At 38.1% G+C, this 18,509-nt stretch overlaps 1 protein-coding gene across 1 annotated transcript in view; it reads left to right on the plus strand.

The window, feature by feature from the left end:
- LOC131960997 (synapsin-3-like) overlaps nt 1–18,509 on the plus strand; it is a 176,693-nt gene that overhangs the window by 4,941 nt on the left and 153,243 nt on the right. The window contains exon 2 of the mRNA XM_059326271.1: nt 16,738–17,210. Coding sequence (XP_059182254.1) covers nt 16,798–17,210 — 413 coding nt within the window. The 5' untranslated portion in view covers nt 16,738–16,797. The remainder of the gene's footprint in view (nt 1–16,737; nt 17,211–18,509) is intronic.

An 18,509-nucleotide genomic window follows, 5' to 3' on the forward strand; every position in this document is an offset into this window, starting at 1 on the left:
ATATCAATATAGTTTTAAAAAATCCTTCTTTATATATAAATGCTGCCCTTACTAGGGTTAGTCATATTTGGTTCTTTTGTAATGTTTGTTATTCTTTTCTTTTGTAAATATATTTATTTCAAAAACCGATTGGTCTATTTTATTTCATAGGCTATTTTTACTTAAGATATATATTTTTTTATTTAAATGTGCACTTTATGGAGCTTTGACTTTTTTTAAAAAGGCACTCCTTTTGTTATACAGTATTTATGTTCACTTAAATAAACGGTTTCAATAAAACTACTTGACTATAAATGTCATATTTGGGATATATATTGTCTATCGATATTCAGCCTAAATATATTGGGATATGCCTTTTGGTCCATATCGCCCAGCCCTATCTCAAGCTCAGATAAGTTGATGCTTTTAACCTGGAGGTTTCATGAGATTGTCTTAAGTGGCCCTGTCTAATCTCTGGAACAGTCCAGCATGTGTAAGGGGAAAGAAAGATCAGAGGTCATCTAGCTCCTGCCTCATTGTCTGTGTTTGGCTAGTAATGTGGCGTCTGCAGTGAGATGTGCGGTGAGGTCACTGCAGGGTGACTCGGCAGTGACTCCTCGCCTCGCCAGCTTGTTGTCGTTGCTGCTGCTGCAGACACCCTCACAGCGAGATGGGGACTGTTGTGTCGCCGAGGACATTCTGTCACTGCAGTTGTCAAGGATCACAGTTGAAGGGTGACTTTCTCATTCCTGCTGGGTAGTTCTGCAAATACAGAAGGCAGCGAGAATCTCAGATTAAGTTTAAAACCCCACAACCTGGTGATGGGTTTAAAAACTGTGTCATTTACTATAGACAGGAACTGTAGAAACAGAAACTAGGGTTGGATTTTTAAAAATTCTGTTGTGACAAATTCCTCTGTCACACAACACAAAATTCTAAAAAATAAACCATTTGCACATAACAGATTCTGTGATTAATACCTTCTGTGTTCCTCAGTGAAACCGGGAAGCCATGAATGATTTGGCCAATAGTCACATGACAAAATTCACTTAAACCCTGACTGAAATGCAGGCTGTTTGCACAGAGTAAATAATAATAATAATAATAATAATTCAATATGTATAGCATTTTGAGCTCCCATATTGGAAACATGTGGGAAATTGTATATATACATACATTTCCCCACACTTTTAGTGAAAAAAAAGGATTCAACTTGCGTTCCTTTTTGTGTGTGTGTGTAATATATGATGTTATAGCCTATAGGGCTGGGCGATATGGACCAAAAGTCATATCTCGATATATTTAGGCTGAATATCGATATACGATATATATCCTGATATTTTTAATGCAAAGTAAGAGCAAATGTTCAGTCAAAGACAAGTCAAAAATGACATGTCACAGGTAGTTTTATTGAAACCGTTTATTTAAGTGAACATAAATACCATGTAACAACAGGAGTATCTTTTAAAAAAAAATCAAAGCTCCATAAAGTTCACATTTAAATTAAAATATATCTTAAATAAAAGCCGCAGCTTGCCTGGAGTAAGGATCACAGTGCAAATTTGAACTTCAGTCATGGAAAAAATTAGACCACCCATGTTTTCTTCAATTTCTTGTTCATTTTAATGCCTGGTACAACTAACGGTACATTTGTTTGGACAAATATAATGCTAACAACAAAAATAGCTCATAAGAGTTCAATTAAAGAGCTGATATCTAGACATTTTTCATGGTTTTCTAGATAATAACCAAAATCATTAACAAGAAAAAACATGGAAAATGTCTAGATATCAGTGCTTAAATTAAACTTTTATGAGCTATTTTTGTTGTTAGCATTATATTTGTCCAAACAAATGTACCGTTAGTTGTACTGGTTATACTGGCATTAAAATGAACAAGATATTAGAGAAAACAAGGTGGTTTAATCATTTTTCCCATGACTGTATATCGATGCGATATGTTCTAATTCCATATCACATTTAAAATTATATCGATATATTGCCCAGCCCTAATATCTTAGAATCTGAAATTTTAACTGCACAAAAACTTAAAAAGCCACAAAGCTGCTTTCGGTTCATAGAATTAAACTCCCTTGTTTTTATTTTATGAGTTGATCTGTGTGTGCCCAAGTGTTGTAATTATAATGTCTTGTCTGGTTACACGAAAGTTTGCAAACGCCTGTAAAGTCTGTACAAAATAGAAGCAGTGCACTGAAAGCATTTCATGTGGCTGAAATCAACAGCCTAAGCCTAATGGCGTCTTCACAAGCTGGCATTTTACAAGTTTGGAATGGCTGATTAAAATAAGCAGCAGGCTACCACGCAACCTCCCACAACAACACCATCTTCTCTGTCGATGTCTCGCCACAGCAGAGGCGACAACATTAAATATCTTGGCTTTATGTTCCACTATGAGTGTAACCCACTTCTGACATGATGGATGTTTCTTGAAGATCATATTCATGCCTGGAAAAAATGCAAGAAAAGATTTGTTTTATTGTAATGTGTCCCGTACTTCCCTGACCAATGAGCAGTTGCAGTGAGTTAATCAGCCTTACAGAGTTATCCACCCTGAAGGATTTTAATTAGGTTTGGATTCAGTGATTAGTTTTAGTGCATCATAGGGCTGGGCGATATGGACCAAAAGTCATAATTTGATGTATTTAGGTTGAATGTCGATATACGATATATATCTTGGTATTTGTTATCGCAAAATGAGAGCAAATGTTCAGTCAAAGTCAAATATGACATGTTATAAGTATTTTACATTAAAACCATTTATTTAAATAAACAAATACTGTATAACAACAGGAGTACCTTTTTTTTTTTTTTAATCTAAGCTCTATAAAGTGCACATTTAAATAAAAAAAATATCTTAAATAAAAATAGCCTATAAAATAAAATAGGCCAATCTTTTTTCTGAAATAAATATATTTATATGAGAAAAGAATAACAAACATTACAAAAGACTAAATATGACAAACCCTAGTAAGGGCAGCATTTATATATAAAGAAAGAAAAAAATTGAACTATATCGATATATGCGATATGGTCTAATTCCATTTAACATTTAAAAATAAATTGATATATTTTTTATATATCGATATATTGCCCAGCCCTAGTGCATCATGATAAAGTGCAAGGAAATATTTGCTCTGAGAAACACGTAATATTAATGTAGTTTACATAAAATAGGTTTGATTTAAACATGTTGGCTATTGGTACAAAATGGACAGCAGCTGGTTGTAATATTGGTCGTCTACGTAAGTGTGAACCATATACAAAATGATGGATAATGAGCTATCAGCTGTTTTTCAAGACAAATCCCAGAAATGGCTTCCAAAGTGTGCCAATAAAACCTAATTTTTCATAATACAGGTTTGCTATTGATCCATAAATCCTTAATTTATTCAAGACCGGAACTTAAATGTAGAGATTATTTATATATACATCATTTTGTGAGAGAAAAGCTCTTCATAAGCTTTTTTCACGAGATATTTAGCCTCTTAGTGCATTCCTAGTAGCAACAGCAAAAAGGTGGCGGAGTGCTAGACACACAATGATGAGTCATAATGTTACCATCACTGTTCCCTGAAAAGTAGGAGCAGAGTGTTACTTTGCTGGGCCTCTGCACCACTGTAGGATCATAGGGAGTGGGTTGCTGAGCGACTTTAGAAACACTGTAGCTCATCTGATGCTGTAAAACAAGATGTTTTATTAGCCCCTTTTAGACTTAGTCGTTTCAAGCAGCGATATTTACGCCTCTGTGAGGTTTCGCCTGCAATCTGAATATCCCAGAGGTGTAATGGGGTGACCAAGTGATCCTGGCTCTATATCGCCTCGGGAGGTAGTGAAGAGGCGTTAAATTGGCTGTTCGAGGCGGGATTAATGTGAACTGGCAGAGCGGGTAAGATGGAAAATACGCACAAATTGATAAGCTAGCTAAAAAAAAATTGTAGTTTCATGGAGTTGTTTGAGTTAAACATTGGTAGGGTAAGTCAAATACTGTGGATTGCTGCCAAGAAGTTAAGAAGTCAAGACTAAAGCCTAGTTCAGACTAGGGCTGCTAGATTATGGCCAAAATGATAATCACGATTATTCATCATGTTAGGGAAAACATCTGTAATTTTATTGTACTAATTTTAAACAAACAACAGCAACAGTGTTCAGTCTTGTGTGTCTGGTGCTTGTTGTAAACAAACAGAGATCGCTAAGTGAACACCTCCTGCAGCAGCAGCACATACACACTGTACTGCTAGAGCTAACTGTTAGCCTATTAGCCATTTGCAGACTGGACGCTAAGGGGTTAACATCCCCTCCGGCTCTGCAGCTGGGAAAGACTGCTGCAGGAGGACTGTGCTGATTCGACTCGTTCTTACTCTTAAGAGCCGCTGGCCCCCCCAGACGAGTAAGAACGAGTCTCCAATAACACTAGAAAAAGTCCCTGGATTTGTCGCCAATCGCTTTTTTGAAAAAGTCACTAAGGGTGTTTGAAAAGTCGCTAAATATAGCGACAAAGTTGCTAAGTTGGCAACACTGCTTCGCTGGCTTTTACAAATGGCGCGTGTTGTTGTGGCGTTGAGTACTACGTCACATCCTGCTTAGTGTTCTATCCAATCAGCAACCAGGATGTTTTCAGGGGAGAAAAATGTCCCTGCCCCCTGGTGGTTGGTGGACTACTGGTGTAGAAAGTGCTAGATTAGATATGCAGGAGAGCTGCATTTTAAAATGGAAATATTTCCGACAATCAGGTTAATTTAATCGTTGCGGCCAAAATCGTGATCATGATTAAAATTCGATTAACTGTGCAGCCGTAGTTCAGACCAAAGATTCATGACAAGACAAAAGAAAGAAAGAATTGCAGCGTTGTAGACTTCACTAGCCAATCAGCTCGTAGCGAAGTAGGTCAAGTCAGTTGCAAAGTGTCAGCTGGTTAAAGCTGTCGTCTCCTAGTGGCCGCCAGCTCGCTGTTCGGCTCATTTTCTTTAATCAGTGTAGCATGAAGGCATGTAGGAATTTGTCACAAGTCAGCAAACTAGCCAGCCATCAAATGAGGAAAATATACCAACATGCTTCAGCCACACACCATTGTTGCAGTGTAGGAAAAGACTTTGCTATCTATAGATAAGTTGTTTTGTTTTGTTTGGGTCATTATAGATACCTGTGTTGTAGGGCTGCACAATTTATCAAATTTTAATCGTGAGCACGATTTTGGCCGCCACGATTAAATTAACCTGATTGTTGGCAATATTTCCATCTTAAAATGCGGCTCTCCTGTATATCTAATCAAGCACTTTCTACACCAGTAGTCCATCAACCACCAGGGGCAGGGCCGTTTTTCTCCCCTGAAAAAAGCCTGGGCTGCACGATTCTGGAAAAAAATGTTAATCACAATTGTTTTGCTTAGAATTGAGATCACGATTCTCTGGCAAGATTTTTTTCACAAAATGTTTATTTTACTGATGAACTTTGACAAAACAAAAAAAGGCAAGGGCATAGTAGAGAAGATAAATTATTTTAACGAAAATACAACTTCCCCCTATCATCATGAGCTTGTTGCAGGAATACACAGGTATTTCCTCGCTAGCACAGACAGTCGTGGAGGTCGGTTCAGGTGGGTGGGTGACTCTTGCCACTACCATTTGGGTTTTCGTCGCCATCCATTCAACCCTCCTTATGGCAGACTTTCCTCCGCTTTAACTCACTCTTTCCAAACCAGTGTTGCTAACTACTCAGTAAGGAAAATAGCTATTGGCTGTCCTAAAAGTTGTGAGAAGTCGCTCCTCTGGCTCTGACTGCAGCTGGGAGAGACTCCTGCAGGAGGACTATGCCACTTGTCAGTGTGTTGGGGCGAGGGAGGAGCAGCCGGCAGACCCCATGGCTCGTTAAGAAGAGAAAGAACGACTCTCCAAAAGTCTCTAACAACACCAGAATAAGTCACTAGATTTGTTTCTTGTCGCTGTTTTGAAAGATAGTCGTTAGGGGGTCTGAAAATTCGCTAAATCTAGCGACAAAGTCGCTAAGTTGGCAACACTGTTCCAAACATTCAGCTGCAGGTGGCTTCCTCCACTGAATCACGTGTTAACGTAAAGACGTTTTACCATTGGTTGAGGGAGGAGGCAGCGGCAGTGCTGCTTTTGGAGGCGCTTGAAGAAATCCGTCAGGAAATAGGGGCATTTGTTTCTGATGCAGGTCGACATATAACATGCTTCAGAATCGATGTGTGTAGAAATGAGACCACATGAATGTGCGAATCGGGATCGCAATTTTTAACGATTTTTATCGTGCAGCCCTACTTTGAAGCTATAAAAAGGCACAGCTTTGCTTCATGAAAAATGCTAACATCACCATGCTAACATGCTTACAGTGTTTACTGCATGTTTATCATGTCCATCAACTTAGTTTCTAGTTGTATGCTAACATTTGCTAATTATATATAAGGCTGATGAATGAACCAAAGTGTTGGGCAGAGATTATCTGAGGTCACTAAATAAAAAGTCAGTCAGTCACTAAAGTCATTACACTCATCTTAGGGTCACATGAATGTCTTTGTCAAATTCCATAGCAACCCATTCAATAGTTGTTGAGACATTGTACTTAAAAGTAAAAAATCAAACCTGCTGGTAGCAACAGAGGACAACTCAGGAGATCCCCAAAATCACTAGGATTTATCCATCTGGGGACCATGAACGTACAAAATGTAATGGCAGTCCATTCGTAGTGAACTGGAAGTTGTTAGTTGAGATACAGTCTGGGCCAAAGTGGTGGACTAACAGACTCACATTACCATCCTTAGAGCCACAACCATCGGTAAAAACAGTGAGGACCAGGTACAGAAAAAGCACACTAAAAAAATCCAATAATGTGGTTCATAGTCATATTTAGAAAAATAAGCTTAAAGGCTGTCAGCAATGAGCTCATAAATAATCTGTTTCCTGCAAAGAGGTGTCATACTCACGTTTAAAAAGGCAAAAGGAAAAACAGGAAAAAGCTGACAAGAACACTCAAAGTTTCCTTTTACTAAAACATAATGCAAACTAATAAGCCCAATAAGCTCAACTTAAGGCCAAAGCAGGGGACGGAAACAAAAAATAAGCATGATTTCATTATTCTGAAAGCCTGGAGCCAGGATGGAATTACAAAAGAGGTCAAGAAAATAAATCCAAGAGGAGAGAATAAGAGGGAAGGGAATAAGATTAGATGTTAATGCAGTCTACTTATTATATTCAGTTGTTTTCTATCTTCTGAAAAGAGGGTGTTAGACAAAAATAAGGTTGTCCCCAAAAACACAAGAGTTCATCCCCTGGGGACAATAAATATCAAATGCATATTCCATTCAAAAACTGGCTTTTGGAATCCATCTGCAGACCAGTGTGAGTAAATCAAAGGGGCCATAATGGCGTGATGGTGTCAGTCGAGAAAACAACAGAAGTAGGGATGGGAATAATTAATCGATGATTGATTAATGGTCGTTATGAATTTGGTCGATTACGTGTGATATTTCATCAATCTGTGTATTTTATCATTTCAATTTGATCTGTGACTGGTATCAGTATCAATGAAGTGAAACACGGCCGAGTGTTCAGTTCTGCAGCCGTACGTCAAAAAGCCAATGAGCTGAGAATTAAGTTAATAAAACTGCAGTTTGCAAACTGAAAGTTGCAATAACAATTATAAAACACATAGGTTTCATTTGAGAGAAACTCGCTTACTGTATCAAACCTTGCTAGCATGAATAACTGAGTTTAATTTGATCCAAAACTTATTTAAATTCCAAATACATTAAATATGTAAGATTACTGTGAAAACTAACCTCATACCTAGGGCTGGGCGATATGGACTAAAAGTCATATCCCGATATATTTAGGCTGAATATCGATATACGATATATATCCTAATATTTTTAACGCAAAGTGAGAGCAAATATCAGAAATCAAAAATTACATGTCACAAGTAGTTTTATTGAAACCGTGTATGTAAGTGAACATCAATACTGTATAACAGCAGGATTAGCTTTTTAAAAAAAATCAAAGCTCCTTAAAGTGCACTTTTAAATAAAAAACATATCTTAAATAAAAGCTGCAGCTTGTCTGGAGCAAGGATTACAGTGCACATTTGAACTATATCGATATATCCGATATGGTCTAATTCCATGTCACATTTAAAAATATATCAATACATTCTTATAAAACAGGCTTTTGAACAGTATCGTGTATATATATCTTATTTTATCCCTTGTATGCATGCAGCAATTAATCAGTTAATTGATCGTCAACCTTATAGATAATCGAGTTGGCAGGTTTCTTCCAAACGGCCATCCCTAGACAGAAGACACCAAAGTCTTTCGGTATCATCCTCTGTGGAGCATGAATATTTGTATCAAAGACGTTGAGTTGTCATACTCTAGTCCTGGAAGTGTTGGACATATGGCTGCACAGATTGACAGCCAATATTAAATATTCACTGTATAGTAACGATGGTAACAGCTTTGACGACGAGAAATTTTTACATGTAAAACTCCAGGCTAGTAACCGTCATGAGCATCCATCTGGCAGCGAGTCCCACACGGTTATTTATAATCCCCCAGAATGCCTTTGGGCAGGTTAATTGCCACCTCCCATCTCAGCATTTCACCCCTCTGCTAGCCCACCTCTTTTCACTTTCATTCTCCACACTTTGACTTGAGTCCAGTGACCCTCTGCTCTAACTGGTTACACTCTTGGCCCCCCAGCTCAGACTGTCATGAATAATAAAAGCCACGTTTGACTGCTGCGCAGCAGGGAGACACACACTGATCCCTTTAAGCTCGTTACAGTTTACCAGTGTTAGACAATGGCTGTGTGTCAGAGTCTTGGTGTGGGGTATGAAGAGGGTTTGTCTAAGAACCTCAGCAAGGATGCTCAAGGCACTTACTTTAGATTAGGTTTTTCAGTTTATTGTCAAAGAAGACGACGAAATATTCATGTTTGAGGAGCTGGAATTAATCCATTTGTGGTACTTTGACATTTACATTGCTTTGTCAGAGCAGCTGTTGATTAATTTATTTTTCGTTGGGGGTTTCTGCTTAAAAAAAGACTTAACCCTCAGAACCTGAGAACAGTTTCGGAGCATGTTTTTCTCCTGTCAAGTTTTAGTCACTGTGGTCTGCAATATATAAGTCCTGCATCTATGGAACAAGCACTCTACTCTATTGGCTACAAATAGAGTAAAACAAAATTGTATGCTTTGCAGTAGGGCTGGGCGATATATCGATATATTTTTAAATGTGATATGGAATTAGACCATATCGCATATATCGATATAGTTCAAATGTTTTCTTTCTTTATATATAAATGCTGCCCTCACTAGGGTTTGTCATATTTAGTTCTTTTGTCATGTTCGTTTTTCTTTTCTCATATAAATATATTTATAAAAAAAAAAAGATTGGCCTATTTTATTTCATAGGCTATTTTTCATTTCAGATATTATTTATTTTATTAATTAATTTAATTTAAATATGCACTTTATGGAGCTTTGATTCTCAAAAAAGGTACTCCTGTTGTTATACAGTATTTACATTCACTTATATAAACAGTTTTAATAAAACTACTTGTGACATGTCACAATTTTCTTTGACTTTGACTGAACATTTACTCTCACTTTGTGATTAAAATTTCCGGATATATATCGATATATCGATATTCAGGCTAAATATATCGGGGTATGACTTTGGTCCATATCGCCCAGCCCTACTTTGCAGGATAAGAAGGACGCAATGTCATAAATTAGAATTTATTTTAGTCTATGCATATTGGAACTATTGATATGTTTATAACCTCTACTTAGTACTAGGGATGGGTACCGAATTCGGTACTTTTATAGGTACCGACCGAATTCCATTGGTACTACCGAGTACCGATTCATGTAAAATCAAACGGTACCATGTTTCGGTACCTTAACGGCGTTAACTTTAAACTGATCATTGATTTCAACCTGTTTTCATTTAACATCTTTGATAAACAAGCGTGCTGACGATCGCACTATTTTTTTATTTTTTTATTTACCTCCTCGTCTGGTCCTGTCTGCTCACCGCGGCCACTAGCCACTAGCTGCTGCCCTCTTTCAACCCGGCGCAGAGACGAACAGCCGGCTCCCGGCCTGCTAGCCGCCAGCTGCTATCTCTCCAATGTCTCTACCTGGGCTTGGCCTTCGTCTGCCTCGAGATTGGACCTTCCTTACTCCGTTTGCTCTCTCCATTCTTCTGTAGACCAGTCATTAGCAGCTAGCAACTAGCTGCTGCATCTCTGGTCCTCCACTAATACTCTGCTCTTCAACTCAGGAATATTACCTGCCAATTTACTCCAAACTGCCTCGCTGAAATTAAATCCCTCAGACTCCTGCGTCATCCTCGATATGTGCACAGAGCAGCCCGACTCAACTTTGTTTATTCCAACCATGCTATGCCCACAATACTGTCTGACCGGTGCTGCGCCGCACAGCTACGACGTCATCACAACAAATCACACGTGCACTTGCAACCTTTTTTTTTTTCTCCTCCGTGCACTTGCAACCTGAGAGCGCTCCTCTGCATTCTTTGATAACACTGCAACCTTCATGTTACAAAATGCACGTTCGCTCAACAATAAAGCACTGCTCATCCTGGATTTTATATTGTTTTGATATATTTTTTAAAGTTTATATTTTGAGAAATAAATATGTTGAATTGAAAAAAATAGATTTTATTATTAAACAAATTAACATTTATTACCACATAAACAAACGCAAAAGTACCGAAAATTGGTACCGTTGAGTACCGGTACCGGGTATCGGTACCGTATCGGTTCAAATGTGAAAGGTACCCATCCCTACTTAGTACCTCTATTGTCCTCTCCTCTCAGCTCTGTGTTTTTTTTTAAAGATAATTTTTTGGCATTTGTAGCTTTTATTGACAGTACAGAGAGTGAAAGGGGGAGACAGAGGGGAAGACATGCGGGAAAGGGCTCCGAGCCGGATTCGAACCCCGGCCGCCTGCTCACGAGGACTGGGCCTCTGTGGTATGCGCTCTACCAGGTGTGCCACCGGGAACGCCCCCTCAGCTCTGTGTTTAATACTCTGTGTTCTCACGTGACTGTTGGTTTTACCTTTCATAGTTGTATTGAGGAACTCAGAATTGAATGTTTTTTATAGGAATTAGTTAGTTCACTAAGCCCTTATTCTACATGTATCAGTTAAATTTTGTTAAAAAAAAAACAAAGTAATTTTGATGAAACATCACTGTTTTAAGTTTAGATCTTGATATTTATCCCGACGGAAGCATTCGTCACACATGAATTATTCAAGGACAGTCGGAAATGAGAAAATCTGACAGTAACAGTTTTTTTCTGGCTGTGATAAATGATAAAATAAAATAAAAAAATAAGGAAAACACGCCTCAAAACCTGCTGAAAATTATATAAATGCAGCTTAAAGATATGAGGATCTAAGTATTTGTTGTTAAATTATACGAAAGTTGCGCTTTTACTGAGTCCACATTTCTATTGAAGCTGTTAAACAGTATTTACAAGAGGATGGTTATTGAAAATTATTCAAGAATTCAAGAGAATCATTGAGGAGCACATCTTTCATTCAGAAGTAACCCCAGAGTTCACCTCACATTTATCTTGTTAAGAAAATCAACATCTAGGGTATTTGCAGTTACATTTGAAAATTAATATTACTCATTATTTAATTATTTGGACATGTAAGGTGGCAAACAGAAGATGGATCGACAGCACTGCATGTCCTTAACCAATTAGTTGACAATTCTAACAGGCTTTGGTGTGTAAATTCACAGAACAGCCATCAGAATATGTGATAGATTCAGCAGATTCACAATCAGGATGCAAAAGAAATTTAAAAAAAATTGAGAAAAGGAACTAGCATCTCCCTTAAGCTGTGTCTTCATCAATCACAGGATTTTTAAATATAGAATAAGTAACACTCCAACACACAGCAGGGGTCCCAGGGTATGGTGTGGCATTATCCGGCTCCTCCCCGTCATTACAGAGCAAAGCCTGTGATTACTGCTGAGCCAAAGTCCTTCTTGCTGTTAGTTTGAGGACTTCTCTAATATTTCCTCTTTGCATTGCTTACTGCATCACTCAGCAGCTTTCAATTATACGTGTCTGTCAGGGTGGAGTGCAGTCTATAAATATTGAGCATTTAATATCATATGTCATAACGACCACTCCAGCAGACGCTTAGCGCACCAGGATTATTGAAGGATCATAAATACGTGTATAACCCATGGTGCTCTTTTTGCTCTATTTCTGTTTGTATAGCTCCTTATCAGTCATGTTTGCCACCAGGTCAGCAGTAACAGAGCATGGGGTTCCCTCCCAGTGTGAAAAGACTGCACAGAAAACTAAGAGGTAAAGCCTTTAAGGATTTAAAAGCTTCAGCTGTGCTCAGGCACAAAGGGAAGGCAGCTTACTTGTGGTAGAGAAAGCTGGGAATGTACCAGTGGTGTAAAGATAGTGATTTTCAGCATTTCAACAGACAGCTCCTTATCTGTCCAATGGGATCAAGTTGTTACAAAGAGGGCTGAGCTGGCAATCAGTGGCCCTGCCACTGTAATTGCCACTGCTTGTTGTTCGTCTTCATTCTGCCTTCTATTTTCTCGCTATTTTGATAATTTGACTTGGTAGTTTGCTCTGTAAGAGCCGTGTTGTGGTTGACACAAACGCATAAATTCCCAGGGGGAAGCCCATTCCCTCTGCAGGAACATAGGCTGTTCAGCCTCACCCCTGGAAGGCACATTACATCTCCCATTTTGGTGTTATTCTTCATGACAACCAGCATCTGCTGTGCTGCCCCTGGCCAAAACACTGAACCCAAAAACTTGAGTATTAAAGGAGACATATTATGCTCTTTTTCAGCTTCATATATATGTATTTTGGGATTCTACGAGAACATGTCCACATGCTTTAATATAAAAGAAACGTTGTTTTTCTCATACTGTCTGTTTGAATATACCTGTATCCATCCTGAACGGACTGTTTTAGCACCTGTCACTTTGAGAAAAAAAGAATGTCCAGTCTGCTGTAACAGACTTGCAAGAAAATATGCTGCACCTCTGTAAAGGTAGTTCTCAAGCCGAGGGTGGAGATACTCAGATAGGGGCTGGTATATTCTAATGAGCCTGTATTTGACACAGCAAAAGAATGCAACACCAAATCTGAATCTGTATGAATCCTAGCCGAAAGAAGGTCCTTAGAAATGCAATATTTATTTTTGTGTAAGTTAAAATTTAGTTCCCTGTTGTTTGAGGAAATTACTGAGGAAGGAATCTATTTAGGTATTTTTAAAGCTGCACTAATTAATTTTTTGTATCAGCAAAGAATTATCTTCATTCTACCGGACCTTTCAGCTGTATGGAGCATTTTAGCATCTTTCAGCTCATTGTTTTATTAGGTTATCATTAGGCTGAATATAGATGTATATGATATATATCCTGATATTTTCATCACAAAGTGAGAGCAAATGTTCAGTCAAAGTCAAATATGACATGTCAAGTAGTTTTATTGAAACAGTTTATTTAAGTGAACATAAATACTGTATAAGAACAGAACTTTTTTTTTAAATCAAAGCTCCATAAAGTGCACATATAAATAAAAAATATATCTTAAATAAGAAAAAGCCTATGAAATAGAATAGGCCAATCTTTTTCTGGAATAAATATATTTATAGGAGAAAAGAATAACGAACATTACAAAAGAACTAAATATGACAAACCCTAGTAAGGGCAGCATTTATATATAAAGAAAGAAAAAAAAATGAACTATGTCAATATATGCTATATGGTCTAATTCCATATCACATTAAAAAATATATCAATATATTTTTTATATTTTTATATTTTTAAAAAAATATATCAATATATTTTTTATATAGATATATCGCCCAGCCCTACCCTCAACTCTAATGTTTTGATTTACCCTCTTAACCCCTTACTAGGGTTTGTCATATTTAGTTCTTTTGTAATATTCGTAATTCTTTTCTCATATAAATATATTTATATCAGAAAAAGATTGGCCGATTTTATTTCATAGGCCATTTTTATTTAAGATATTTTTTATTTTAATGTGCACTTCATGGAGCTTTGATTTTTTAAAAGTGGTACTCCTGTTGTTATACAGTATTTATGTTTACTTAAATAAATGGTTTCAATAAAACTACTTGTGACATGTCATATTTGATTTTGACTGAACATTTGCTCTCACTTTGCGATAAAAATATTGGGATATATATTGTATATCGATATTCAGCCTAAATATATCAGGATGTGACTTTTGGTCCATATCGCCCAGCCCCAAGCTATACTAGGTTGTTTAAGACAATTGTATGTATTATATTGAGCTGTTAAAGAGCCAGAGATACCAAATGAAGCCAAATTGAGAGTGTTGGACTTAAATTCAAAAGGTGGCTAGAAACATGACTCCATTTGAATACTAATGGTCTGCTGGGTGTTTAAATATTCAAAGGTTTGCTAGCATGTTAGCAACAACCTTACAAGTTGGTATTACAATTGGCAGTTTATTATTGCTGACTCTAACACCAGGAACTCTTACCTTCATGAATGTGATAATGTTCAGTCTTTGATGAATTTGCTTTAGATAGGTCCTAATTCACCTTTATGCTAATTCAGAAGCTCGTGTTGCTTTTGGATTGTATTGTAAGAGGTGTTTCTAATATGCTGTCTGCCTTCATTGGTATAAATGAGGCTCCATGAACTCCTGATGTCTCTCTGGAGGAAGGCAAGAAAAAAGAGAAGTCCCCCTTTGGGAATCAGTGCAGTCTTGGGAAAAGAAACATACTGCTACAAAAGCTATGAATAGAGGATATTCTTGACTACAGATGCTCAGGCAGAAGCTACAACTTTCAGGCTTCATAAAGACTTCCTTGTGGTAATCGTCTGACTACATTAACTTGTCAAGATGAAACATTTGCCACGCATCCTTTTCCTCTTTCTGAGGGCTTGTTAGACCCTTCTCCCCCCCTTAAACTACAAAAAAACGCAGCAAACACCGGGCACATCCGCCTGAGACGTGACGCCTCAATAAGAAATGCACTTTCATCTCATCCAAGCTCCATTTACTGTGGGAGCGCCCTAGTTTTAATCAGGTTTAAGGGTTTATTCTCCCCTACTGCTAGCATGCGTGCTTGGTTGCTGTTTGATAGCTAATCTGTTTGAATGTCTTCTCTCTGCCACCCTGGGTTCCATGTGTTACATAACTGTTTCCTTTTCCCAGCGGGCTCTATCTGCTTTACAAAGAAATGAGCTGTGAATCACTGCTCCAACTTTGCATCACAACTGCTGTGTCACTGAATTATTTGCCAGTGGTTTCTGCCCAACTCTGTAACTTATGCAAATCAGGTTGAGTAGATTCAAAGATGTGAGAAAAATCACCTTGGTACACCCTTTCACTGGAACTGTGTATCAGCTCTTGTTTGGCACCTTCCAGAGCTTGACACTCGTTTTCAAGGTCTGACTTGTGATCTCAGATCAGATGTTTGCTAATTAGTATGAAAGCAGAAAAGCATCACTTTAAACAATATCCAGCTGAACTATATATATAAATGTGCCACAAAATCTCGTCCTGGGATACTCACACGTGCTGTAGCTCAGTGAATGTTCAAAATGTAATTCTCCATTTGTCATTTTACTCACTAGATAATATAGGGCTGGGCAATACATTGATTTTTAATTGTCTTAAATAAAGTAGTATAGCTGTAACTGTTTGTCATGCCGAAGCATCACGGTCGTGGGGTAACAGCGTGCCGAGATTTCCATATCAGAATCGTTCTGGTTTATATTCGAGAGCATGGTATGTAGATTCATGCACAAAATGTGGAATTTAAATAATGTAAGAATTTAAGGTTATGAGGTTAGCACAACGAGCAGACTGTTGTTCTCACTGTACTTACTGCCCCTAGGACAGATCATAAACAGTTTTAACATTTCTTATCATTTATATGCGGACGACATCCAACTTTGTTTCTCATTTAAACCCCATGAAGTTTTTAAGTTATCTAGACTACTTGTGACATGTCATATTTGACTTTGACTGAACATTTGCTCTCACTTTGCGATAAAAATATCTGGAAGTCCAGCATTCACTTTTCTTTTAGCTCTGTTTTGGTCTCCACCAGCTCCTGAGGGAAAGACCTGACTCAAAAAATGAGACGTGGATGCTACGACATGTCTGCCACAATATGTCCACAGCCCTCCAACAAGTAAAAACTACTTAGAGCTGTGTACAAAATGAATACAGCCTGTTTAAACATTATTAGAATAAATTCAGCATAGTACCAGAGGCAATGCGACGTAGCAGAGCAAACTTGTTGGTGTTTTTACAGATGCTTTTTCCACAGTTTTAGGATAGGATTATGGACTTTTTCAGATCCCTATATTCAGATTCCTGTCCATTCCTGATACATGCCATAGCAGTGTCGTCCGAGTACTTCTGGATGTGGCAGGACTCAGAGTTGTATTTGAAGTCCCCTGTGTACAGTGTGAACAGGAATGGAGCCAGAACAGTGCCTTTTGGAGCCCCTGTGCTGCTCATTAATGTCCCAGAAACACAGTTCCCCAACCTGACATAGTGTGGTCTTCCTGTCAGGTAATCTGTGATCCAGGAGATGAAGGAAAGATCCACTCCCATCTCTGTATATGATATGAACAGCTTTACAAAAACTAATTGTGACAGATCCTTTCTCCCTTTCCTCTGTTCCCGTTCAGGATTTCAGCCATTCTTCCCCCTCACCTCCTCAGGCCTGACGGACCCACCAGCCCATCACCATGAACTACCTCCGCCGGCGCCTGTCCGACAGCAGCTTTGTGGCCAACCTCCCCAACGGCTACATGATGGACCTGCAGAGGCCAACCCCTCCAGGTTCATCCACTTCCTCCCCCGCCTCCCCGGCCACAGAGAGGCGGCAGCCCCCGAGTATCCCGACTCCGGCCCCTAACCCGGCCTCGGGCACCGGCCCGGCCCCGGTTACCGGCTCCTCCTCGGGCGCGGGGAGCTTCCTCAGCTCCTTCTCCAGCGTGGTGAAGAGTGCTCAGATGGCCCAGAACGTCGCTGCCGCTGCACACGCCAAGTCAGCAGCAACAGCAGCTGAAGCAGCCTCAACAGGAAGCAGCCAGCCACCTAAACCTGTCGTACGCAAACCCAAGATCCTGCTGGTCATCGATGATCAGCACACAGACTGGTGAGTCAGACACAAAAAAGTGATACAGTCATTGAAGAAGTTAGACCACCATTGTTTTCATCAGTTTGTTGTTAATTTTAATGCCTGGTACAATTAAAGGTACGTTTGTTTGGACAAATATGACGATAACAACAAAAAAAAAGAGTTTAATTTAAGAGCTGATATCTAGACATTTTCCATGGTTTTCTTGATAAAAACCAAAATGATTATTAAGAAAACCATGGAAAAGTCTAGATATCAGCTCCAACTCCAACACTGTTCTGCTGGTGAACAGTTTACCTCAGATTCTTTGGTCATCTCATTGGTAAGTTTGCCCTTTTTTGGCATAATTTTGTGTCTTTTTTGGCATAATTTTGTCTCTAAGCTCGGGGAGTCAGAAAGAGAAGCCCTACTTCCCCCTTATGAGGTCTTTAAAGTCAGAAAGATTGAGAGGAGACCTGATCAGAGGAGTCTTCCATGTGAGGTGGTCTATAAACTGAAGAGTACACGTACACCTCTTTCCAACCTGAACTGTGTTTTTTTCTGAAACACGTAGTTTCAAATGTTTAACATATATGATATTAAGAAAACAATTTTTTTGTCATTTTGTTTCTTTTTTGATAATTTTTACATCTACTTTTGGTCATTTTTACATCTTTTCTTGGTCACTTTGTTTCTATTTCGATAATTTTGTGTCCTTTTTTGATCATTTTTACATCTATTTTTGGTCATTTTTGTGTCATTTTTACATCCTTTTTTGGTCAATTTGTTTCTATTTAGATAATTTTGTGTCCTTTTTTGATCATTTTTACATCTATTAATGGCCATTTTGTGTCTTTTTTAGTCAATTTTGCATCTTTTTTTGGTCAATTCGTTTCTATTTCGATAATTTTGTGTCATTTTCTGATCATTTTTACATCTATTTTTTGTAATTTGGTTTAAAAAAAATAATTTTTACATCTATTTTTGGTCATTTGGTGTCTTTTTAGTCATTTTTATTTTTTTGTGTCATTTTGTGATTTTTTTAAATAATTTTTACATCTACAGTCATGAAAACCATGTTAAATATCTAGATATCAGCTCTTAAATTAAACTCTTATCTAGGGATGTTCTGATCAGGTTTTTTTGCCCCCGATTTTTTTTGAGTCCCGATCCGATACTTCTATAATACATAAAAAAAAATGAAGAACGAAGAAACAGATCCAGGATGTGCCTTTTTTATTTTATCATTTAACAAACATTCTTTGAGCACTTCTTTGAGGTAGCTTGAACAATCAAGTTAGCCTGGGTATACCCAGACTGCCTTGCGCGCTCGAATTT

This window comes from Centropristis striata, chromosome 22, assembly GCF_030273125.1.
Source record: "Centropristis striata isolate RG_2023a ecotype Rhode Island chromosome 22, C.striata_1.0, whole genome shotgun sequence".
Lineage (NCBI taxonomy): Eukaryota > Metazoa > Chordata > Actinopteri > Perciformes > Serranidae > Centropristis > Centropristis striata.